At 33.4% G+C, this 26,965-nt stretch overlaps 2 protein-coding genes and 1 long non-coding RNA gene across 5 annotated transcripts; 2 read left to right on the top strand and 1 right to left on the bottom strand.

The window, feature by feature from the left end:
* The first annotated feature begins 136 nt into the window (after positions 1 to 136).
* Positions 137 to 4,568, top strand: LOC134253554 (hsp70-binding protein 1-like). Of its 2 annotated transcripts, none has more exons than XM_062736081.1 (6): positions 137 to 327; positions 843 to 1,008; positions 2,335 to 2,556; positions 2,795 to 2,950; positions 3,446 to 3,654; positions 4,496 to 4,568. In XM_062736081.1, the coding sequence occupies exons 1-6, from the start codon at positions 181 to 183 to the stop codon at positions 4,562 to 4,564; spliced, it is 969 nt and encodes a 322-aa protein (XP_062592065.1). In that variant the 5' UTR covers positions 137 to 180; the 3' UTR covers positions 4,565 to 4,568. The 2 variants fall into 2 exon arrangements, with proteins under 2 accessions (XP_062592065.1, XP_062592066.1); XM_062736082.1 differs by having other exon boundaries at positions 4,123 to 4,568.
* Positions 4,569 to 5,206: 638 nt separating this feature from the next.
* LOC134253555 (uncharacterized) lies at positions 5,207 to 7,780 on the top strand. Its single transcript, XR_009989147.1, has 2 exons — positions 5,207 to 6,956; positions 7,247 to 7,780. It is a non-coding gene; the product is annotated as an uncharacterized LOC134253555 (long non-coding RNA).
* Positions 7,781 to 12,828: 5,048 nt separating this feature from the next.
* On the bottom strand, positions 12,829 to 21,397 carry LOC134253608 (di-N-acetylchitobiase-like). Of its 2 annotated transcripts, none has more exons than XM_062736165.1 (8): positions 21,196 to 21,397; positions 17,986 to 18,136; positions 17,474 to 17,688; positions 16,841 to 17,015; positions 16,135 to 16,235; positions 15,050 to 15,238; positions 14,446 to 14,533; positions 12,829 to 13,169 (listed from the first exon to the last, which is right to left on the bottom strand). In XM_062736165.1, the coding sequence occupies exons 1-8, from the start codon at positions 21,328 to 21,330 to the stop codon at positions 12,874 to 12,876; spliced, it is 1,350 nt and encodes a 449-aa protein (XP_062592149.1). In that variant the 5' UTR covers positions 21,331 to 21,397; the 3' UTR covers positions 12,829 to 12,873. The 2 variants fall into 2 exon arrangements, with proteins under 2 accessions (XP_062592149.1, XP_062592148.1); XM_062736164.1 differs by lacking the exon at positions 21,196 to 21,397 and adding an exon at positions 20,786 to 20,976.
* Positions 21,398 to 26,965: the final 5,568 nt, after the last annotated feature.

Raw genomic sequence — 26,965 nt, 5'->3', positions numbered from 1 at the left:
TATTCATGGATTATATTTAGAAAGTTTAGATTATATAATGTAAACTACTTGTCTAAGATTAAAAGATCACAAATGTAAACAAAAATCACAACAACCAAAGAGCGGCTTTCAGAAGTTTCTGGTGTTTTCTAAATTCCATGTTTTTTTTTAGTAATAACATAACGTAATTGTTGATCAGGAATGGAAAGCGGGGGTTCTGGTGGCGGGGGACCACCTGGAGACAGGAGGCCACCCAAGGATGTACGAGCACTGCTACATATGTGCATGGAAGTACAGAATGAGGATAAAAAGGAGCAAGAAAATGTTGCGCAACCGATGCCTGAAGAGGTAAACAACTTCATCATCATTAATGGGTTTTGAATATAATGTTTAATTAAATGATTCACAAGGTTATCTTAACGACCAAAGAAAATGGATACTTAAAGTGTCCTCTTGAACATGAATGTGAATTTATATAGGACCTCGTGTTGTGCATATCCTAGATGCTATGGAAAGATGAAAGATCTTTCAAAATAATAGAAGGATCTGTCAATGAAAGGGATGTTCAGTACGTTGTGAATGTTCTCATAATATCCTGTCGCTACTGTTAATATGATATAATTACATCTACTGTTAATCTGTTACGATTAACGTTGATATTTGTGATCTTAATTGTCACAACTGTTAATTGTTGTTTATTACTTGTATGTGTTATCTTTAAAATCCTTCATCTATTCTAAGAAAAAAGGTATTGGATACAGCAGATCTGTTTACCTAAATTTTATAGCTATCTACTGTGATGGCATTATCTTTAACAAAAATGTGAAGTATTAAGTTTGTTTTGAATTTTATTTCGGTTACAGCGACGTCAGTGGTTGGAGAATGCTATTACTGACTTGACATTTAGTCCAGTTGAAAGAATGAAGGCTTGCTTGCAAATTCTGACTTCACCAGACAGTGATGACAAGAAAATTATTGCAGCTATAGAGGAAACAGCAGAATGGTGTGAAACAATAGACTTTGCTTCTGGTATGTATTAGCCTCCTTTAGTTAAATTTTTCTCAGATGTTTATTTTGAATTTTCAGGTTTTAAAAAGTATGTTTGGAAAATGAAATTGAAAATTTTATTGAGAACAAGGTAATTGAGACTTTGTACATAAAATATGATTGAATTTTGCTTGTCTTAGTCCGCAATTCTTTCTTTTTGTCCCCCGCTTGAAAAGTGGGGGATATTAATTTGGGTTTGTCCGTCCGTCCGTCCGTCCGTCCGTCTGTCCGTCCGTCCGTCCGTCTTTCTGTCTGTCTGTAACGCTTTCGTTTCCACACGATATCTCGAGAACCCTTTGAGCTTTTGCAATGAAATTTAGCATAGCAACTCCCTATGGACTAAAGAAGACCCCTATTGATTTTGAGGTCAAAAGGTCAAAGGTCAAGGTCATAAATAAGCAAATTCTGTCTGTTAAAACACTTTCGTTTCCACACGATATCTCTAGAACCAAGCTATTGCAATGAAATTTTACATAACAGCTCCCTGTGGCCTAAAGAAGACCCCTATTGATTTTGAGGTCAAAAGGTCAAAGTTCAAGGTCGTAAATTTATACATTCTGTCTGTGTGTAACACTATCATTTCCGGGCGATATTTCAAGAAGATTTTGAGCTTATGCAATGTAATTTTACACCAAAACTCCCTAGGACGTCTCTCCCCTCTCAAAGTGCCCCGCCCCGTTTGTTTTATTAGTATTTATAGTATTACATGTCGCTATTTTTAGCGCAGGGGCATGAGGAGAGTTATTGCGTATAAAACAGGTTCTCGGCGGACTTTATGTTCTTATTACATCTATTAGAACTGTTTAATAAAGGCTAAATAAATCAAACACCATGGATTGTGTAAAATTTTGAGAATACCGAACATGAAAACATGAATATATACATGTATGTGACTTCAATTCTGCATATACTTCACCCTGTGTAAAGCGACTCCGTGGTCTAGTGGTTATGTCTCTCGCTTCAAATGCGAGAGGTCCCGGGATCGAATCTCGGGCGAACCTTTCTTTTTTTTTTTTTTTTTAAATACTTTTTTTTTTACTAAATGATAGTATTCAGCATGTGAAATGAAAAATTTATGAGGTTATAAAATCATCATTACAGTGTGATAAATATTCCATATAAAAAAATCTTCTATACACATAATAAAGAATAAGCAATCAAATCTTTATATGCATATTGACATACATGTATTTTATTTCCTTCAGTATACATGTATACATTTAATAATTCTACAAATTCAGTCAGGGGGAGCCGACTTTTTCCCTAAGCGGGGGACACGAATTCTCTGAATTAGCTTGTATTGTACAGATTTCTACAAGATCGGTGGATACCCAGTAATTAAAGTATTACTAAAACACAAGACACCAGAAGTAAGGTGGAGGACCCTGGATTTGATAGCAATATTGGTTCAGAACCACCCTTTCTGTCAGGTGAAAGCACTGGAAGAAAACTGGCTGACTCTGATGCTAGATATTCTGGATAAAGATGAAGACCCAAATGTGAAAATAAAGGCTCTGTACGCTATATCATGTAAGTGTAGCAAGGATAAGGAAGTATTGATTCAGTATACTTATCAATCTGTTCAAAAGGGCTTTTTGTATCTGTGAAATTTTCAGTTTGTTCTCATTGTTGATCCTGTTTAGATGGGGGAAAATGTTTTAGAGACCTTGTGATTAAAAATCAAATTTGATGGAGGAAAATATTAGCAGTTTTTAAAGATGTTATATGTTTTTAAAGTTCAAATGTGAGACTTTGAATGATTTTTCAGGCCTTTCAAGAGACAACGTTGAAGCCCAAAAAATCTTTGAAAGGCATGATGGTTTCTCTGTGCTGATGAGAGCCATGCAGACAGACATAGAAAAACTACGAATCAAAGCAGCATTTATGCTATCAGCTTTATGTGCCAAGAGGCCAGATTTTAAAGGTATAGGTTTAGTTAATGTCAAATTTTGAAGAACTTGATATTAAATAGATTTATTATTATACAAAAGATCGTTGAGCATATTGGCTATGACTAATGCCTATATTGGGTGACCATCTGCAGGTGCTGAAGGGCATTTGTTTAGGGAATGTAATAGGGCCGTCATGGTTCCAAAATTTTTCGGGTCCTTCCATTAAATAAAGCTCATGATTTGTATTTTCCAACAACAAAAAGAATATTTTCATTTAATCTTAGAAATGGCAACATTATAAGAAGTTTAAAGTAGTTTCCTGACTAGAAAACAATTTTACCAAATTATTTAAATCACCTATTGGTATGACTAGTCTCTCTTTTTGAGTTTTTATAGTAAAACCTACTCTACTTTCAGGTGTTAATTGTTCCGGCACTTGTTTTCGGGAATCCAGCCCTAGTTTCTATCTGTAATCAGAATCTATCATTATACCTGTATGTTAATACATGTATTCTTTTACTTTTCAGATGTGATGTGTGACACTGGAATGATTGACCAGTTAGTTGGAGTTTTAAGTGAGGAGCACAATTCATTTCACGAACACAACCTGTCAGCCCTTCTGGCTATAGTAACAGACCATCAGAGGGCTATAGAGGAATGCCAGAGGCCTGAACTGGAGCTGGAAAAGAAATTACAGGAGCGGATCAAGTTTCTGAAGGACAAGGATGAATTCAGGGTTAATGTCAACTTTTTTAGAAATTTTAAAATCAACATTAAATTCTTATTTAGGGTATGTGTCAAGAAACTTCTAATAGATGAATTTAACGTGCATTGCTCTTGTGTTTGTTCAGATACAGGTACATTGTTTTCATTGGTAGTTTTTCTGGATAAACACAAGAGATTGAAACAATACTTTATGTGTACTTAAAAAAAAAGCGGACTTCATATTTTTACGGCTTTGGTGCGGACAACAATGCACTAATTCATGAATACCATAAAAATTCATACATACAATTTAAAGTGCGGACATGTTTAGCACTAATTCATGATTGCAATAACCACTCACTACCCAGTGATTGTGCTAATTTTGAATATGCCAATTTATGTACATGTACAGTATATCTTTTTTTCTGTGAATTGTGATGAAAATTTGTGGTATTTCTGTCCATTTGATTCCATGTACATGAAAATACCATTATTCCAGGTAATACCCAGTTTGATTTGAACAGTAGCAAACAGTTTGATTTCAACAATATCAACTAGTTTGATTTCAACAATATCAACTAGTTTGATTTCAACAGTATCAACTAGTAGTATGGATTCAACAGTACTTTGAACAGTACCAACCATCTTTTCAGAAGATTCTTGTCCCTACCATTGGAAACATTATCAGAAACTTCCACTTTATAGCTTGGGAAGGCTATTGGAACTTGCCAGGAGTATACATTCCTAGGTGTGGCAGTGTGTCAACTAAGCTTCCCAGCCCAATTTGTACTATCAAGGGTTTGACCTGATTGCAAAAAAATTATGATCCTAAAACTGATGTCTTGTTTATTAATTTTTCTTTTTGATTGTAGGAAGAAAGTCATTATGCAAAGGAGTTGCTGAGAATAATATCAACTGATGATGATGAACTTCAAAGGTGAAAAACCAAGAAAGAAAATGGACAGATGACAGAGGAAAATGACCCAGATTCAACTTGACAGATTCTTTTCCCCATGTTCTTTTGAAGAAGGGGACATGCATGCAGCTCATCTCTGTTTGTTTATGCTTGCATCATGTAACATGGTCATCTATTTTGAAAGTCAATGTAAGAAATGTTATATCTTCTTATGGTCGTACTTGCTAGTGGGTAATTTGAGTGATTTTGGGTAAGGAGGAAATACATGTACTCCAAATCAATAATGGGACAATAAGACTAGTTACTCTAACTTGAACAGTAATTTGTAGTAAACTTGGGAAGAAGCTGTGCTTGTTTTATTTAAGAGCTGATGAACAAGCAGTAATTAGGGAGGAATAATTAACCCACTATGTTGTGCCATTGACACACATCACAGTTTTGCCCCTCCCCCAAAAAAGGGTATAAAAGGCAAATTGTTCCCATCATGTTTCAAGGTATATATATATTTATATGTTTAACTGGTGTCTTCAAAGATATAGAAGTGTAAGATTTTAAGCTTGTCATTTGAAATGAAGTGCAATTATTTAAAGACATTATTTTATCCAGTATTGGTGAAAGTGATTTTATTGTGTACATTTCAATCTTTGTTGTCTATATTTAAATTAATGTATTATTATACCCCCCGCAAATGAAGTTTGGGGGGTATATAGGAATCACCTTGTCCGTCTGTCCATCTGTCTGTCTGTCTGTCTGTCCGTCTGTCTGTGCAATCGTGTCCGGTCCATATCTTTCTTACAGAGGGACATTAGAATCTACTACTCCACACAAAGATTGCCCATGACCTAAGGGTGTGTCATGACCTTGACCCAAGGACATTTGGGGAAGTTCAAGGTCACTGGAAGAAAAATTTCATAATTCGTGTCCGGTCCATATCTTTCTTATGGATAAACTTGGTAGGTTCTCATTTCACACAAAGATTGCCCATGACCCAAGGGTGTGTCATGACCTTGACCCAAGGTCATTTGGGGAAGTTCAAGGTCACTGGAAGAAAAATTTCGTAATTCGTGTCCAGTCCATATCTTTCTTATGGATAAACTTGGTAGGTTCTCATTTCACACAAAGATTGCCCATGACCTCAGAGTGTGTCATGACCTTGACCCAAGGTCATTTGGGGAAGTTCAAGGTCATTGGAAGAAAAATTTCATAATTCGTGTCTGGTCCATATCTTTCTTATGGATAAACTTGGTAGGTTCTCATTTCACACAAAGATTGCCCATGACCCAAGGGTGTGTCATGACCTTGACCCAAGGTCATTTGGGGAAGTTCAAGGTCATTGGAAGAAAAATTTCAAAATTCGTGTCTGGTCCATATCTTTCTTATGGATAAACTTGGTAGGTTCTCATTTCACACAAAGATTGCCCATGACCCAAGGGTGTGTCATGACCTTGACCCAAGGTCATTTGGGGAAGTTCAAGGTCATTGGAAGAAAAATTTCATAATTCGTGTCCGGTCCATATTTATGGATAAACTTGGTAGGTTCTCATTTCACACAAAGATTGCCCATGACCCAAGGGTGTGTCATGACCTTGACCCAAGGTCATTTGGGGAAGTTCAAGGTCACTGGAAGAAAAATTTCATAATTCGTGTCCGGTCCATATCTTTCTTATGGATAAACTTTGTAGGCTCTCATTTCACACAAAGATTGCCCATGGCCCAAGGATGGGTCATGACCTTAACCCAAGGTCATTTGGGGAAGTTCAAGGTCACTAGAAGAAAAATTTCATAATTCGTGTCCGGTCCATATCTTTCTTATGGATAAACTTTGTAGGCTCTCATTTCACACAAAGATTGCCCATGGCACAAGGGTGTGTCATGACCTTGACCCAAGGTCATTTGGGGAAGTTCAAGGACACTGGAAGAAAGATTTCATAATTCGTGTCCTGTCCATATCTTTCCTATGGATAAACTTGGTAGGTTCTCATTTCACACAAAGATTGCCCATGACCCAAGGGTGTGTCATGACCTTGACCCAAGGTCATTTGGGGAAGTTCAAGGTCACTGGAAGAAAAATTTCATAATTCATGTTTGATACATATCTTTATTAAGGAAAAACTTACTTCTGAAAAACCCAGCGGGGGGTATTTTGTCCCGTTTGGAAAGTTCTAGTTAATGTTTTTTAATGGCTTTGTTAGATCTGAAGCACCAAATCAGGTATACATTGTAAATACATGTATATAATTGTGTAAGTCAGGAATACTGTAGACCAACTTTTATTCGTGTGCAAAAAATAAACATGAGTGTCAGGACCTCCCCTCCCCCCCTTTTTTTTCTTTGTTACTGTTGAAACCATGTAGAAATTAGTCCCTCTGTGGTTAGCTATGAAAGATGCATTTTAGGCAGACAAATCATTAATATTAGTTGGTTTACTCAATTTGTATATATTTAAGTAATGAATTTAATAGTAACCCATTTTATACGGTATAAAATTGGTAGCTATTAAATTCATTGCTGATAATTTAATTTTTATCCATTTGATGTAAGAAAAAAAGATGATTGTTCTAACAAAATGACTTCAATTTGTACAAAATTTAAATGTAACGTTAGGCGGATTGATACATTTTTGACGAAAGTCATTGAGACGTAGGCAACCCATTTTATATGATATGAAGTAAATTTTTTATCCAATCAAATACAGCGATACAACCAGAATTAAATTATTTTTACATACTGCGGTATGTATTTTTAATTGTAGCAGTCTCAAAATTGAACAGTACTAATAACGTAGGTCACACAGTGTTTAAAAGAGAAGCAGAACAAATGATAATTTTTAAGCAAAAGCTATTTTGCTTTTGTCTCCGTCCCTGATAATTAGAATTGCTTATGATGATTTCTAAAATGTTCCTTAATAGGAGACAAAGAAGCAATAAAAAAAATGCCAATGGCTGTGTTGGTTTGCACATGAACATTTTAACCTCATTTTGCCAAAATCATACATTTCATGTCACCGAACATTGAAGAACACTTTATCAAGATGACAATTTCCAGCATGGTTAGTGAAGCTCCTTAACATGATATTCAAACACATTTTATACATAATCAAAAAGAATGCTTTTGGCATAGGATTATACAGTGATTTTAATCATCATGAGCCTGTTAAAATATATGTACACACTGTATATATTTTTAAATGATTATTTCATCGAAGCTGTCTTTCAGTGAATAAATTTTGTGAAAAAATGCATGTATTATGTTTTGTGATTTGTACAAGTGTAGTATACAGTAAAGAAGTTGATATTACATTACATGTATTTCCCTCTTTGAAAGATAGTGAAGTTGATTTCTTGATAATTCCACCTGAATGTAAATTAGGCAAATTGATAGGTCAGGGGCCAATGAGGCCTAATATGCATGTAAATCTCATGCTTGTCTGTCTTTGTGTCTGATGCTAAGTAGGCCAAAAATGCATGTAAATCTCTTGTGGCTGTCTTTGTGTTTGCATGACGTCAGTGGAAGAGGACTTTTGAAATTGATGTGGGAGGCCTCATGTAATTTAAGTCTATTTGTCTACATTTTAAAAATGTACAATTTTATTTCACAATGAAATGGAAATATAAGGAATCACTCTCTAGTTAGTATAGTATGCCAGGGACATCAACGATAGTGGGAAACCTGGGAAGTCCAAGTTTTACTTTGAAATATCAAGAGAAAAAATCTTCCTCTCAAGAACTGTTAGACTAGAAATGTGGAGTATCTTGGAGTAGTGTAGATTCTATATTCTTCAAATCATGACCCCCTGTGGGTAGGGCCACAATAGATATTTTAAGGGAGAAAGTCTGGTGAAGGGTTTAGTTATTCAGGTGAGTGTTGTGGCCCATGGGCCTCATTTCTCCTACTTCTACATTTTGCACTATGCAGTTACAGTGAGACCTGCCTGGGAAGAGCAAATAACTTACCAACTTTAACCTAAATGGCCTTAACTTTTGGACAATTGGTGATACAGCTTTTATACTTCACATGGTTATCAAACCTAAATATTGTTTTACCCACCTTTTTAAACACATTAACCTTTTGTCATAACTTTTATAAAGTTGGTTTCAGGGTTTTCCTTTTTTACAGATGTACCAGTATTTTCCTTTTGATACCAACAATTTTGACCTTGACATTTAAGTTTGACCTGCTTTGCCCCCAAAACTTTAACCTTAGCTTTATCTTTTGAACAGTTTGGGCTAAGGCTTTGTATTTCATGACAATGCCTTCCCCTAGGAACTAATATTTTTTACCTTTAGCCTTGACTTGGGAGTTTGACACAATTTCAAAATAAACTTTAACCTTGGTCATAACTTTTGAATGTTTAGCACTTGGGGATGAGAAAAAAGTTTCAGATTTTTTTCACTCATATAGAGATGCCAACACTTGCCGGTGGAGAGCTTCAAATTTTGTCCTATACTCCGCACTCGGGGCCATTGAGCATTTGGGGGTCTTCTGTGTGCCAGCACCTACTGCAACATGGGACCTTGGTTTATATGGTCTCATCCAAAGGACCAGTCTCCATGTGATTTTTGAGAATTTTTCTTATCTCTCCTTGTTAATGCCTTGCATCCCTTGTCATAGTATATATATGAAAACCCTTGGACCAATGATACTCTGTGATAAAAATTCTTGAGATATGGTCCATTTTCCATTAAGTTTTACAACATGTATAAGAGAAAGGTTTGGAACACTTCATGCAGAGAACTTGAAGAAATGACATAAATTCTTTCTTTTCTCTGTTATTAACATCTGGAATAGAATTTGTTGATTTGTAAAACAGGTATGTTGTCTAGAAGTACGTAACTATGTATTTTGATGTCTATAAGTATGTAACTACTGGTATGTATTTTAAATGTTAATTTTATAGACAATATTTCATTTCGTTTCATATGACTGGTTATTGGGACTTTTATGAGGAGCGCTAACTTTTACAGCTGATGGCTTACTTATAGACTACGACAAAGTGAGGAATTAAGCTCTTTTACTAAAATAATGGGTTATTTCGAAGCACAGATAAGTTGTCCTTGAAGAAAACGACATCCACCCTTCTATCAACTCCTGGCCTTCATATTTTAGTACCCCTTACACCATAAGTATGACCACTAAAATGGTTTTCTGATCTATTATCGATTCCGTACCTCCATACATGATACATGTACAATTTTAAATGTCAAAGTAAACTGTCAACTGTTAAAATCAGTGCTTCTCACAAAAGTCCATTCAGAGCAAGTTAAATCCAATTTTTAAAATACATGTACTACATGTATTGTTAAGTTGCCAGTATGTCATATCTACATATGTACAGACTCTGAAACAGCAGTATCCTTTTAATATTCAAAAGATAACAAGACTCCTTTTACTTTGCAAGATTTGATTATAATTATTCCAAATTCAGCATTACAAAAAAATCTAAAAGGCTGTTTTTAAAACTCGTGCAAAACATCAAATTTGAAAGAACATGGCATTGATATGTTATCAAAACTTTAGAAAATGGAAAAAGAAAATTGTAGTTTAACCTGGTCACACTGGAAAGCACTTAAAAATACACAAATAATGTACATGTATCTACCTATTTTCTCTACAAATAATCTTATCTTGGTCAAGTTGTATTTTGAATTCCATTTGATCACAGGTACTTGTGGGGCTTGTTGGACATTTTTTTTCACAAATTATATTTATTACACTTATTAATCATGAGCAATAGGAAAAAATCATGAAAACCCCAAAATAATCGCTCCACAAAAAAATACTCCACTATACATTATAAGAGAGATGTATAGTGGGATATTTTGGGGGGATGGTGGCCCTGTCCACAAGTACCTGTGCATTTAATTACAGTTTTTAAAAAAATCTTTCACTTTTACATTAAACAAAATGTTAATGAATGCAGTACATTTTTTCCCCAAATTGTATAGGCAAAAATATTTCTGCTTATAAATATGTAGCTTGTATAAAATGACCATTTGAATATTATGACGAGTACACTTTAATGTGTATAGGAAGAAAAAATATCTTTACCGATTATAAGCAGTATTTAGAGCACATACAAAATTGGTATATAAATTTCAGCATATCTGTCACATTGAAGTTGAATTGATTTTAATACACTCAAATTCTTTCACAAAAATAAATTTTTAATACATTTACATCAAAGAGGGGAGGGGATGAAATATCACTGCTGATTACAATACTTAATGTCATTATATACAATAATTAGGTAAAATTGTTCATTTAATATTTTAGGTACTTGCACCATTGTTCTCGCGCACTTGATTCTCGAAAATTAAAGAATGAAAATTTCAACACACATACTAATCAAAATTCAAAGTCCTTTGTAGACTGAGAAAACACAAATTAATTTTCATGGGGTCAAATTTGGGAGGTTTGATGAAAAATTGAAGGGGGGGATTGATTTGTGGTTGGTGGAGTGTTGAGTAGTTATGTACATGTACATGTATATAAAATTTTACATTTACATGTAGTTGTGGACATTAATTCATGAATCTACCTTGCAAAAAATGAAAACTAGTGAGTTCACAGTAGTTTATGCATAAACTACATTTAATATTGTTATTTAACCTTCAGCATGAAATTAAGAAAATCTCATTTTTGCAAGAGGGATGGGCTTCTGGTCAAAGAACGGTGATGTTTGTTTCTCAAATGGTTATTTGGGACACATACTCATGATATGTTGGTCGAGTGTAAAAATTTATATCAACAGACTTTATTAAAAGATTTTTTAAAAATGTTGCAACCACAGACCAAGTAAAACTTTCTACGTCACTAAAAAAACACAACGATTGCAGAACAACACAACATTGACAGTTCATAAACTGTCACATCAAAATATACATATGAAAAATAATAAAACATTCAAAAAAGTTTTTAAAAATTGTATAAATTATATTAAATATGATATGTTTGTTGACCACTAGTGATACAATACACACTGTACATGTTAATGCAAGACCACCATACAGATTTTGTCAGCAACCCTAAAATTTGAAGAAAAAAAAATTGTGCCAAGTCATGTTACAATGAAGTTTCTAAATCTTATCAAGTTACAAAAGCCAAAAATGTGTGAATGAGGAAAAATTATAATTTGTAAATTTAAAAAAAAGAAATCTGTACTTGGAGAAAAAGATTTCATTGAAAGCTACTATAAACATCAATCATATTAAAGCAACTATTCAGAGATCATACATATATCTATCTTAAATGAAACTAAAAATATATTGCTATGGTTTTTCTGCAGCAGTCTGTCATGAAGAAATTCAATATTCTAGGTGGGACTTAATCCTATTAATAGTTTGGTACAGTATCTCTATATATACAAATTACATTGAATTTATCACATAAGCATATGTATACATCATTGCACATAAATTATTGCATAAATAAATACAAAATGAGCATGCATGACTGTGTATAAAAAATGGAATGTACATATGGATTGACTATTTGAACAGTCTTCTGTTTAAGTTCTATATAGGAATGAGATTCTAACTACTAGAATATTCTGATAACTATCTAATTTAAACATAGGGTTGGATTCCAGATCTCTGTATCAGTATTTGTAATAGATATTTCAATATTTACTTGTAAAATACAGTTTCATTTCATGCCCTTTTTATTATCATTTGAACTCACAAGCTTGGATTTTGCAACATAATGTCATCATATACAGAAAGGTCTTCGCAAGTGCAAGAAGCATGATTCATTTCATACTAGACTCAGATTTGTGAATTTTTTCTTCTAATTTTACATCATCACATTAACTTTTATTTTGATGACTTAAAAAGTGAAATACCGTTTGAAGTTGTAAAGACATTGAGCATATTACAATACATATTGAGTCAAATTAATTTCATTCTATCAATAAATTGATTGAGGTGTAATTAAGAAATACCACATCAATTTAAAAATACTGATATGGTATCAAACCATTTCATCCTTATTGGTATCCAACCCCATTAATACAACAGCAAATATCAATTTGAGAGTACTGATATCAAACATATAAACTTGGATAAACATACTGGTAATAACAATAAAATTATGACTTTTATAAGTGAAGAATAATAATGATTTTACTCTTTGAACAATGTGTTAAAAAATAAACAATGGTCTTGCTTTAAAAACACTGCATGGTTCTTAAGATGTTAAAAGGGTGTCTTTTTTTTTATTCATTACAAGACCCTTATCCCTCTACTCATTAAAACTCTAACGAACCTTCAATCTGATTGACATAATGGCAACTTTCACCTTATAGTAATTTTGTGAACAAACACAAATTTAACAACATTACAGAGCATTATCATCGTCATGGAAATCCGTCTCTTCTTCGTCCCTCTGGAATGGCAGACGGAGACCTTTATTGGTTCGCATTCTCTTCCTCATAATGCCGCACCCCAAGGCAAACCCCAGCAGACTTCCCAGGACGAAGCACCCCACGCTGATACCAGCCACGGTGCCCGCCATGTTCAGGTTGTGTTCCTGTATTTCCCCTTCACTGAACAGACTGTGAAGGATCCAGTTCCATTCCATGTCATCCCCCACACCTTTACTGGACAGGTCATCCCCGGTCCAAATGACCATTCCTGTAACATTAATGTTAATACCTCACATGAACATTTATAGGTCATCTCCAGTCCAAATGACCATACCTGTAAACAGTAATGTTTATATGTCATGTGAACATTAGTAGGTCATCTTTAGTTTAAATTACCATTAATAGGTCATCCCCGGTCCAAAAGACCATTCCAGTAAACATAAAGTTAATATGTCTTGTGAACATTTATAGTGCATGTAGTTGATTTAAATTAGCTATTTAATCACACATAAGAAATATGCTATGAATACTACACACTTGACAAAAGACTATATTTGCTGGAAAAGTCATCGTATTGACCATAGAACTTGCAAAATGTTGACTTTAAACAAGACTGATATCTTTTTTCCACATAAAAGATCCTGTTTTCCACAGTTTTTATATTATTTTGTGAAATTTTTATGCCCAGAATTGACATGAATATGGCCTGGGCATATAGTATACACTTATCCACTGGTTGTGAGTGGGATAGCTCTTTTATCAAACCTGCGAAAGGGAACTATTCCCCGAGGGCTTGCCCGAGGAGAATAGTCCCTGTCAAGGGTTTGATAAAAGAGCTATCCCACTCACAACCAGTGGATAAGCGTTTTATTATACTGATGTATAGTATAATTTCTGAGGTTTGAATTTTTTTTGGAGTAAGATAATACTGCAAGAATAATCTGAAATCCTGATGACGTCAAAATGCTACTGAAATCATTATGACATCATCAGTCAATAGATTTATTGCTTGGAAATCAAAATTGGAGGCAAAAATTGCATGAAAATTTTCCGAGGGTGGATAGCAAAAACTATACCCCAGGGTATAGCTTTGCTATGCATGAACTATAAAAGATAGCTATTTTACCTTCTGAACTTTATATAGGAAACATTTTAACAGAAGTATAATAATGTTTGTTATGTCCGCCCTTCTGTCCTTCCATCACACTTTGCATTTAGCTCTGTTCAAAGCTCAGTTTCAAAGAAACTATGCAAGATATTTTCACCAAACTTCATATGCTGATAGATATTGATGAGAGCTTTTCAACTGCATCACATTTTTTGACCTTGGCATTTCCTTTGATCTTGACCTCATTTTAAAGAATTTAGTGTTAACCTTCATATGCTGATACATACTGATGTAAGCAATGCAACTGCATCACTATTCAAGACATTATGATCAAATTTCATACACTAATACAATTTTTTATGTTGCAATACTAATATACCCTCGGCGGGGCATTCATGTCCTATGGACATATTTCAAGTTTTTTAATTGGTTTTACCTTTAAACTTCATGGTCCTGATGTACATGTATTTGTCCATTAGACTGTCATGTCCTTCGTACCAAAGCTGATGCTGTACACCATTGTCCTACAATAGAGAAATTTTGTAAGATATTTTGTCAGTGTTCAAATTTTGTTACATGTACCTAGAACTCTGGTAAATTTTCATTTTGTCGTTGTCACAAAATTGAGTCTATGCAGCCCGATAGTAACAAAAAAAACTTATAATCATATACTACAATTTCAACCTGACCACAAGTCCATATTTAAATGATAACAAACTTATTAGTAAGTCAAAACTTCAAATGCATATATATTCTGAAATAATTTTGAAAATCAAACCCATTGTGTAAGTTTGTATTTAATTTTAGATATCATACAAACATACAATTTTTGAAACATGTACTGAAAAAAGCTCATGAATTCAGAATCTTTTCATTTTATGGCATTAGAGAGTCTGGATTGTATTCTATAATAACAAGATTTGTTTATTTCAAACAAGAGGCCTATGGGCCACATCACTCACCTAAGCCCTTGGGCTAGAGAAATGCTTAAGTCTAACTATGATAACTGTCTAGTAATTACATATATAAGAAGTACTTACTTTTACATTAATGTAGTCAGATCTATAGATTGGATGGTAGTGGTGTGACTTTTTATTCTGGTACTGTACAGGATACTTGGCTTTAATATCTGCTACACTGACTTTTTTCCTTTTTGATGTATCACAGGCAGTTGAGTTAACTTTCTTGCCAAAATAGCAGGTCAGTGCTTCTTGACCTCCAGTCTTTTTCTACATATACATAAAAAAGAAAAATTAGATACAGTGGAATTATTATACCTTTGGGGGTTTAAGGGATTTAAAACTTTGAAGTGAAAATTAATTTTTATCAAATGGTTTGAAGGTTGAGTTGAAGGTCATAAGATCAATAAGCTGTCAAAAATCTTTAATAAAAAAAAATACAAAAACAAAAAAATTACTCATTTTAATATATGTCTTAATTTGAATTTTTAAAGATCTAAAAAAAACTTTTGAAATAAATTTTCCATTCAGAAGTGCATGTACATGTATTCTGTCAGAAGTCAATGTCACTCTAAAATAATCTTTTGACAAGCAGTAAACAAGCCATATGTTCAACTTAACATCCCAACCTTATCAATTATTCTTGAATTGTACCTGAAACCAAAAGTTTGTAGTCTTTCCCTCTCCTTTTTGAAAAAGGATCATTTATCTTTACAAGAACCATCACATAACCTACCAATTCTATCAATATGAAGGTATACAACCATTTTCATTTACATTTCCAAATATTTTTCCTCATTAAGATTCTTTGCAAATTTTCTCATGAACTACCATGGGATGAATAAGAATACTTCCATTGTGCAGTAATTGAAGTTAAAAAAAATGTGCTAACTTCTTTTTTCTTAAAAGAATTGTTGAATGATAAAAATGTGTGGCAAGTCATCAGAAAAATAATTTAATGTATTAAATGTAAGAAATGAATTTAATCTTTGAGAATTCATAAGGTACAGTGTACATTAACTACAACTCTTCATGCCAGCATGTTTATCATGAAGGTTAACATGCTTTATGAAATATGCCGGCCTAGAGTATCGTAGTTCATGTTTTCATGAATTCTCAAAGATCAAATTCATTTCTTCAAAAAGCTGTGGAAAAACGTAACACACCTGCACTGAAGAATTACTACAGGTGTAATCATAGCCATGCCAAGGAATTCCAATCAACAGCTTGTCTGGAGTAATGCCATGGTCAATGTATTCTTCCACACCTGAAAAATAAAGATTGTTAGCTTATTGTCTAATAGATGTCTTTTTCGATTGTTTGACACAGTATTTCATGACCTTAATAATAAGAAAACTATCAATATTCTTATAAAAATATTTAAAATAACTTTTTAAAAGGTACACTTGTACATGTATAAACACTAATTTGACACCTTTTTTGTCCGAATGTATGTGATGTATGTATATGTACAGTAGCAACAAGCACTGGGCTCAAGTGTGCTCTGTCACTGAGGGCAACATTGAAAATTTTCAACCCACAAAAACCAACATTAACCTTGATTGGTGTTTGGTTGTCAGTGGTTTTCTTTTGATAAAATTTATCAAAATTACCCAAAACTTAACCTTGGTTGTCAGTGTTTTTTTCAAATGAAAATTATCAGAATTACCTTAAACTATATGCAGTATATACCTAATACTGAACTAAATGCAATGACTGAATACATAGGATTAATCAGGACATAAGACAACATTATATAGGATTGAAGGCAATAATAGAATAGAATAGACCAGCTTATTCCATTTAACAATATAGTACTGTACTAAACAGCAATGTTTGAACTCAGACCATTAATGAAAGTAAAATACTTACCATACACTAAACTTGTCATTGGCATGGTGGCTTTGGCAATGCAGTTCGTATTGGTATCGCATGTGATAAAGCTTTCTGGACTGGTGATAAAAGCAGCACAATGCTCAGTCAGATACTTGGCTAAGCTACAGTCACCGTCATAGCAGGGAGGTTTGTATGGAACAATACACAGCAGCTACAAAGGGAAATTGTAGTGGTTTAAAAGCACTATAGATATAAGAATGGCTTCTTTAATGGTATGTGTAGAGAAAGATGTACAGTAGTAAATGTTCAACATTTCTAAACTTCTAATATTAAATACTGTTAAGGTACTTTTTTTCAGTATGGTTTTAGTTCCAATGTACTTTTAATATTACCATTATATATAAGGAATATAGTGGGAAATTTTTTTTTTTCAGGTAGGTGATTTATTACTCTTAATTGGATTAAACTAAATTGTAATTTTGTGAAGTTTTGACCCACAAGGGAAAAAGTATGTTTACAGTTTTTAAGATAAGGAAAATGAACTTTTCAAAGATCATAACATATTGTATTAAAAATTAAAACAATTAAAAGCACTGAATTATATGCTCCTGGTCTATTGAAATAATCTAAAATGATCAAAGCCTTAATGAGAAAATCGGTCAATCTTACCTCTGCACTGTGAGGAAGAAAATAATTTTTAACCATGTACTTCAACAATTCCAGCACTTCCTGAATATGACTGCTATCAGCAGTACATTGTCCCAGCAGATCCAGCAAATCTAGAGCTATGTAATCTACATATAGCAGGTCCTTCTTAGCTGCCACCTTATTCAGCCAGTTCTGTAGCTCAGGATCCGAAGTATTTGTAATAACTGGTACTTTCTCTGAAGTTAAAATTTTAAAAAAAATTCAATTACAAAATAATAAACATGATAAACAATTTTCAAACTTTTTTGTTCCACTACAATGTTTTTCAATAAATGTAATACTAGCTGCAATAATGTAGCCCTCCCCCCCCCCTTTTTTTTTGGGGGGGGGGGGGGAGAGGGTTAGAGGAAACATCAGATTTAAAAAATAAGAGAGGTCTACATTATTGCAGCTCATGTTATACATTTAATCAATGCTCTAACAATTTACAATTAAGAAAATTTAGTTTAACTTCACATTCCAAATGAAATTACCAATAAATGCAAAGTTGGCTTTATATTTGTGAGCAGTACACATCAGCTGTTGAGCTTTTTTATTTGGGACTTCACTTGTAGCAATGACTGTGGTAATTTCAGACCAAGGCCATTTTGAGTGGTCTGCTTCGCCTTCTGCAACAACTACTTTCTGCAATGGAAAAAAATGACATATTTCAAGAAAACCATTTGTCATATGATTAATGTCCTACAATTTTACATCACAAATTGAGCAATGGGATTGAAGCTAAAGTATTGTTTAAAAGGACTACTGACATGTGAAAAAAGTTAATCTTTATTTAAAGAACTAGAGTTCCCAGCTGTTGAGAGATGTTGTACTCAAAACATAAAAAGTTACCTATATTTTGTAACTGATTTCTGACCACAAACTTCATACATATAGAACAAAATTAATAAAAAAAAAAACATTAATTGCATGCAGTTGAAAAAAAAAAAATTCATAACTGAACAATTATCATTTCAATGGGAATATATCCTTTGCTTAAACCTGTAAAAAACAGCATTGTTAAACTGTAACAATGATTTATACAGACTGCTGTTTGAAATGTTGATCCATAGCACATACATATCTTTTGAGTAATCCAAGATTCCTGAGAGTCAGATGAATCTCGAATTAATTTATGAGTAGTATTATACCTTCAACTTTTTGCCCATTTATTAAAAAATATTCATGAAAAACTGTATCAAAATACTTCTGTCCAGCTTATTTGAAAAATTGTTGAAGCTATATAGGTAATTCCTGAGATCTTGGCAATGTACTGGTTATTAATCAGGGGTTCAAAATTCCTCAAGCCCGACGTCCCGGACTAACAAATTCCGGATCCAGACTCGGCATTTAGAATTCGCCAAAGTCCTGGGACTTGGCTATGTTTTTTGTTTATCTTTTTTTTTAAGTTAAAAAAATGATCGTAAAGCTAAAAATAAAGCAAATTCTCAAGTGTATTACGTAAAAATGTGGGTTTGTGGTCGTTAAAATACCCATAAAACATTACGAACGTTTCGAAAATACAATCCGTCTTTTTATTTTCCGTTGTGGTTAGATTCTTGCTTTTATGCAATTCCTCATGTTTCCTCCTATATGACAAACGGCAATTAGTCTATTAGTTTTTTAAATTTCGGTTTTAGCTTTGACTTACAGCACATTCTAACTGCTATTTGTGACATGACCCGGCGAGTTTTCCTTTGAAGTCAAGCATACTGTAACTGCGATACAGAACACTTTTTGTGGGCGTTTCTTATGCAAATGAGCAGAAACTGTACTGTATCTGAAAAATATCAACGATACAGTACGGTTTATTTTTAGCGATGACGGAAAGCTGTATCCGTATACTACAGATATACCAATGGTTCAATTCGCCATAGAACTGTTAGTATTTACTCAAAAATTGAAGTGAATTAAAAATAAAATTTTACAACGTAAAGATATTAACGTCGGATTCAAAAATTTTAGAAAGGAGGGAGTGGGGCAGTTCACAAATTATTATTTGAACCCAACCCCCCCCCACCCCCCCCAAAAAAAAAACAAAACGGAAAATCGTATTCCGTGGGGGTAGATTTAAAATCAACCAACACCTATGTGCGTCATTTGGTTACTTGTTGATGAATTAAAAACCGTATGTATACAAGTTTAGAAAAAAAAATTTAAGAAAGCGAAAGAGAAAAAAAACTCAAAGGTGGGATGGGGGCACCAGTGAGTGTTGTATCCCCGTTTGGTTACTCTACATTTTAATGAAAACGTGAAGTAAAATACACCCCCTCCCCCTTTCCTTTCATCTGCTTATTTCAATTTTGTATATGACGACCGGTGGAGGACATTGTCGGACATTTCTCTCAGAATCTACGATCTCCCGAAGCATTTTTGTTTCAAAAATATTCCCACATGATTCTTATATATCAAAATGTTTTGCATTAAATCATAGCTTAAACTGAAAAAAGAATGTCATCAAAAGATCAGCAAGAGCTGCAGAGAGAAAAAAAAACCCTGCGCAATTAAATCTAAATAAAGTTTTTGGAAAACAAATTAATTTATGCATCTCTTAAATGATTTTAAAATGATAGATACCTGCACGTCCATCTCGCTCGGCATTTCAGTTGAAAATGCTTAAAATGGGATACTCAATCAACTTTCTGCAAAATCATTTGATTGGCTGGGAGGTATACACCCAAATACGCATGTAAATTAGTGAGGTCCTTAGAAAGGTCATGTCACAAGTCATTTAGAATACTCGTTTCTTACTGTATCAGAGATACAGGGCGGGGCCCGGCTCGAGCTATCGCTCTCGCCTCAAGCCCCGCCCTGTATCTCTGATACAGTAAGAAACTCGTACTCTAAATAATACTTATTGTAACAGATGGTTTATTCAGTAGTGAGTTATTTTAATGTACCAATAATCTATCAGTCTGGTACTTTTGAAATACTCATGCATGACTATATGACAGTTTATGGAGGAAAAATAAAACATATATTTATTTAATACATATAGTCTTTATTCATTCAATGCAACAAATGAAAATAAATTATAAGTAACATAAATTTAATGATGTGTAGGTTAATATGGACTTTCAAATTTCTTCCTCGGACTTGCCTAAAATTTACTCTTTAAGTCCTAGACTTGACCATGACAAAAAAAATTTTGAACCCCTGATTAATTGACACTTGTTTAAATCACAGGGCTAACATTTTTTTGATAAAAACTAGATAATATTTGCATGTAAATTGACATGTATTACATGTATCATTTTTTTCTGAAGTCAAACAAAAATTTAAAACAAGACAAACCTCATCATTGTACTCAAATTTATGTACTCTGCAATAAATAGGGTCACATGGACAATCATGATGGATATTGTACTTCACAGCATTATCAGAAGAAACCCCGGAAATGAACAATAAAAATTGTACACAGAACGTCAACTCTATCCACAAAACTTTCATTGTTTTAGTAATGGTATCATGAGAAGTACAAGAGACTTATAAATAGTTCAGTGTATTGAGAGTACACAAATCAAGCAGCTAGGGGACATTTAGTCATACTTCCGGAAAGACCGAAATGAATCAATTCATACACAATATATTCGTCTTCAACAACTTTGATCACCCAAATAATGATATCCCTAAAAGATCTCTTAAAGGTTGGCTAATGATTTACAAAGCCTCGAAAGAAAATAACAAAATAAGATAACATTTACCTCTCTGGTAAAGTTCCTGATCTTATTATAGCAAAGGCTTGAGTCGGAACACACGCATGCTCTTAATTTTAAGGTCGTCGAACACGTGAATGAAATGAAAAATAAGATAAAAGTGAGCAAATATGAATGACGCATTTTCTCCTCAGATCGTAAGTTACGTTTCACCTATTCCCTCATATTCTTCGAACTTGAGTTCCTCCTGTGATGTCACATCCGGAAAAATTTTCCTTAAATGACTTCCCTTTCTTTCTTTCAATTTATGATTTTTTTCAAAGAAATTTAAAATAATTTGTATAAATAATAATATTTAACATCGCCAGAAATAATAAACTATGTTTTGTCATAATTTAAAATAAGATTAATTGAGATAACAAGAGAAAATTTTCATAATGTACAAAATCTGATTTTTAAACATTTCAATGATAGATTGTAATGTAGAAGGACCCCCACAGTTTGCCGTAATAACCATTAGACGACAGACTAAAGTGATCCCTTACAGTTCGAACTCATGTGTCGCCTGTATAGGGTTAAAATAAATTTTGGATCCTGTTTGACACAGGAGAGAAATCTGGACGTTGACAAACGAAAAATGAAAATTGCAATGAATTTTAATTGTACACACTTGTACATCCTTATTTAGCTCACCTGAGCTGAAATCTCAAGTGAGCTATTCTCAGCCACGTAGCATCGTTCTTGAAAATGGGGGAGGGGGGGGGGACAGCCAGAGAAAATTTTTGTTTACATACCTGAAAAATTTGACAAGCAAAAAAAAAGTTGTCGAAAATCTTATTTCATATGGATTGGGAAAAAAAGTGGGGAGGGGGGGGCAGGCTGCCCCCCCCCCCGGCAGTTGCTACATGCCTGTTTTTTATCACATTTTGTCCGGCGTCCGTCTGTCTGTAAACTTTTCAAATTTTTGACTTCTTCTCAAGAGCCACTGGACCAATTTCAGCCCAACTTTCCAGAGGGCCAGTGCAATAGATGATTAGATGTATTTAGTCTTACATATATCTGTAATCAGATTAATAAGCATTTGAAGTCATTCTCTAGAGGTGTACATTTAAGTTTGTTCAATCATGACCTTGGGGGGGGGGGGTTACGTTGAACGATTAAATTTTTACACATGAACATGTATGAAATATATTTTCTTCGCAAGAACAGCAACTTGAATGGTAGCATCAGGTATAGTGTAGATTCATATTTGTTCAAATCATGACGCCCTGAGGGTAGGACCGGTTCACAATGCATGGTAGCTGCAGATCTGTAGCGTTGTGGTTTTACATATAACCACAGATCCCGTAATGCAAAAAAGGTGCAATTTACGGCGCAATATTTTTTGCACAGCTTTTGGGGAGAATTTCTCCACTTCCCAGCATCGGTCAATTATAAACTACCTTTTCACTCCCTAATTCAAGGTACATTCTTTAACTAATCTATATTTTTTATCCATCTCCCAACCCTTTATATAGTCATCTCTACAAGTGATAAACTCGCTTGATTAAAATAATTTGTTAGATTGCTAAAAATTCACTTCAAACGAGTTTATTGTCTGTAGAGACAACTATAAATGGTTGGGAGGTAGATAAAATATACATATTAGCTACAGAATGTGTCTAGAATGAGGGATCGAGTGGAAGGTAGTTGATTAACCAATGCTAGAAAGTGGAAAATTCTCCCCCAAAGTGCGCAAAAATTAATATTGCGTCGTAAATTGCACCTTTTTTACATAACGGGATCGATCTGTAGCCCTATGGTCAAAGACAAATATATAAAACCATAACGCTACAAACCTGCAGCTAAATGTATGGACGATCAAAGTTTTACATTGAAATAAGAAAAAAACTTTAAAAATAGGAATATATAGGGAAAATCTTTTCAAAAAAAATCTTTTTCTCATCAACAGCAAAGCCACGATGTCATATTTACATGTAGGAAAGCATCCACAGGTAGTGCAGATTCAGATTTGCTCCTGAAAATCATGACCCGGGGGGGGGGGGGGGGTAGGGTTGTACCACAATGTTAGCTCAAATTTAACGGGGGGAGCCACAATTAATCAAATACTAATACTAGTATACAATCATCATAATATAAGTTTGTGTAGATTCAAGTTTATTCCAACTGTTAGGGTGTAAACTGTAAAATACAACATTTTCGGACTTGTATAACTTAGTATGTAAATTTACTTTTCGGACTTTATGTAAATTGTTGTCAAAATTTTTCTTATATTTCGGCAAATGTGATTAAAAAAAGTACAGTGTATATAGAAATCAAGTATCAAACAATTATTGAGCGAATGATTAAGGCTTTACGGAATTTATAATATACTAGCTGCTGTAATTTATCACATTTGTCGAAATATATGAAAAGTTTTCATAACAATTTACACAAAGTCCAAAAAGTTAATTTACCAAGTATTTTATAATAAGTCCGAAAATGTCGCATTTTACACCGCAATAAAACATACCCCCTCCCTTTAGAGCTAAATATAGCGTATCTGAGCTAAAAAATAAAAATACGAGATTAAGTGTAGATTTACATGATATTTGTTATTTACGTTCAAATTCAAATTTTCACCGATATTGAACTTAAATATCAACACGTATAGATAGTTAAACTGACTTCATACTGTGTCTGATATTTGATTCCGAGCCGGAAATAAATCGGTTATAGTTTTAAATCTGTGATATCTATGAAACGCGATTGATTTAATTTGTGATAATTTACAGGAAATTCCTCTTTATATAAAGAAACAGAACAAAATTAATAAAAAGATCTTTTTTGATTTTAGTTAATCTGAACTTATCAAAAATACGCCATATATATGACTTTAATGGTAGGTTGGACCACTTATGCATTTTAACTTTTCAGTACTGCAGGTGAGCGATATGACCCATGATCTTATTGATCACTGATTTAGATAAAATTAAGGATGAAATAATTTATTTTGATAAACAAACCAGTGCACTTGAAATTAAAGACGCACGTACGCGTACCATTCCTGTTCTCAGTCATGACCATAAATTTAAGTGAGAACAAAAATTTAAAGAAAATGCCAAAGGAAATAATTCTCAGTAATCATAAAGGAACAAAATTTCATCATGTGTTTTCATTCAAACTTTATATGAGCATGCATGCAATCTTTAAAATAAAAATCAACTGCGGTTTCATGGCTATATAATTTCGGGACCTGTTTATATTGTGTACAAAAATATGTCTTTTAACTATTTGCTCTTTATAAAATTTTGAAATACTAAATAAATGCTTTAACCTTGCCTACTTTGAAAAATTCTATTATTTTAAGCTTATTAATAATTTTATTTGTAGTCAATTAGTCTTACATTTGAGGCTGTCACACATAAAACATTGTTAAGAGATCTCTCTGAAACTGAGGGTTAAAAGGGGGGTGGGTGGGGGGTAATGATGCTCGTCAGCGTTATGCTTTACAACAAAGCTATAATTTGTTGCAGTTGGACCTCCCTCATAAATTAAAAAAGAAAACCAAGCAAATATAACCTCACTAAAAATAAATTAATCTAAATGATGATATTAAGCTTTTCTTTTAAATTTTTGATTTATTTTATCTCATTGATTATATCATTTATTACATATTATTATGCTCCTCCCGCCCTATTCTAGAAATTCCTTTCCACTTATCTGTAAGTAAAGACTGAATTATCGATAACGATATTCTTCTTAGTTCTTTTACACAGAAATAAATACTGTATTCTGTGTTAGGGTCAATTTTGCGTACTAGTTAGATCCGCCAAATCAAACAAAGGGGCATAACTGGTCTATGAAGGATGCAGTCGGAAATACTCGGAAATATTGGGTCACTCGCATAGGAAAATGACAGAGTATATTCCGAATGAGAATCGGTTACCAAGGAAGTAGATCCTATTGTCAACAAAGAGTTATGGAGCGCGAAAGTGTGCGGACGGTGTGAAGGAGCAGAAGCAGAAAAAGCAAAATATATACTCGATTCTCATTATATCGCGGGTTTCATTGTATCGCGGTATATTCCAAAAGATCAGATACATAGCTCATATGCTTTTTGGTGAAAAAAATAGCAGTCTGTCATCTGAATGTAAATTTTTGTGATGATTAAAAAGTATGGAAAATGCGTCGGAAAAAAAATTATTCAAATAAAACGTAATTGTACAGAAATCGATCTCCGTTTTTATTATTTTTAGCCCACTGAGTTTTTAATCTAGTAAAATCCATATAAAGTTCATGTTTTGAAAGTCTTTAGTTTGTATAATTGTTTATTTTCTTATGTTAAATTACATGGTAAAATAAAAAATAAGAATTGAAGTCCATGTCAACCTCAAGTTTCCATGTTTTTCCATACCGCGATACTATGAGACTCTCCAATTTAGGAGGTAAATGAGACTTCCTGTTTTAAAAATAGACTACAACTTAGACGATGCAAGCTTGGGAAATAATTTGATACTAAAAAGTTAGGCCATAGTTTGCTTTATTAATATCATATGATGAAAGTTAAATTTAAAAAATCAAATTACACTTTTTTATGCAAAGGATTTAAGTACCGCGATATAATGAGACACCTGTATACAAGGAAGAAAGCAACCAGACAGGTTTAGTTCATACAAACATGTTCGGTGTTGGTGTCAACTTCATTTATCAATGTATTTTATCTTTCGAAATTAAATTACAAATCCTTAATTTGTTACAAAACCTCTTTTATCAACACTAACACAGATATCAATCATCTATAGAGATGCAAGATACATGGTCAGTTGAGCTATGTTGGTGGGGCATACAAAATTTTCACGCACAAAAGGGAAGATATAAGATAAGTAAGTCAACATACAGATTTACTTTTTATCAGCTTTGACAAAACAGGATAGAAACAGTAATATACTAGATTGAACAACATGTTGTTCTCAACTATCACTGTTTCCGCAACTCTCTCAACCTGCTCGCATTTAACCGTTAGCATATAAGGCAAAGATATAGAATACATAATACTAGTAATCAGGTGTTTAAATTTATATTTAATTGATTATCATTATTTTGATAAAAATTAATTTTAGTTTGAGACATGATCTAAAAATAGGCATATCGCTTAAAGAAAATTCCGGATTTTTACACCGTGTCCGCTCCGAACTTTACTTATGGAAATAACCCGGATACTGTTTCCATGACTTCACTCGAGTTGAAGGCCGCGAAGGCTTTGGATGCACGGAGAGAATGAGAGGTTGAAAAATAGAAATATAAAAAGAGAACAACAGGTTTGATGATCTTAATGCGTTTTATGTCAATGTTCGTATCTCATTTATGTAATTTTTACACGAAATAACACAGGAAATCATCTTAATTGTAACTATTGTTTCCATAAAGGAAATAGTGTTCAGAACAGTCTGAATGCATTGTCATGAAATAAGGCCAGATACCCGAGCTCCGACTCATCAGGCGAAAAAACATAATGCATTACTCCCTCAAATAATTTTTTTTATCTATTTCCGTTTTGTAACACCCATGACTATGAGTTGAATTTGAAAATTGTTTATGTTTTTCGTATGTTAATGAAATTATTTGGCTGAATATCACAACTAGAATGAGCTGACATTCAAAAATGTTCAATAAGTTCAATGTACATTTCAGAAGAAAAGAAATATATTTCTTATTGCGGGGATAACAAGAAGAAAAATTGTACCAGCAACGTTTATCTCTGGTTTTACCTACAGGGGCCAGCAGTACACAATGGGAAGATGGTAAGTTTATTTTATTGTCTGATTATTAGAGATCT

Source organism: Saccostrea cucullata, unplaced genomic scaffold (genome assembly GCF_032062105.1).
Source record: "Saccostrea cucullata isolate Sc308-1 unplaced genomic scaffold, CSIRO_AGI_Scuc_v1 ctg110, whole genome shotgun sequence".
NCBI classification, from domain to species: Eukaryota; Metazoa; Mollusca; class Bivalvia; order Ostreida; family Ostreidae; genus Saccostrea; species Saccostrea cuccullata.
This window is presented reverse-complemented; position numbering and strand designations above follow the sequence as displayed.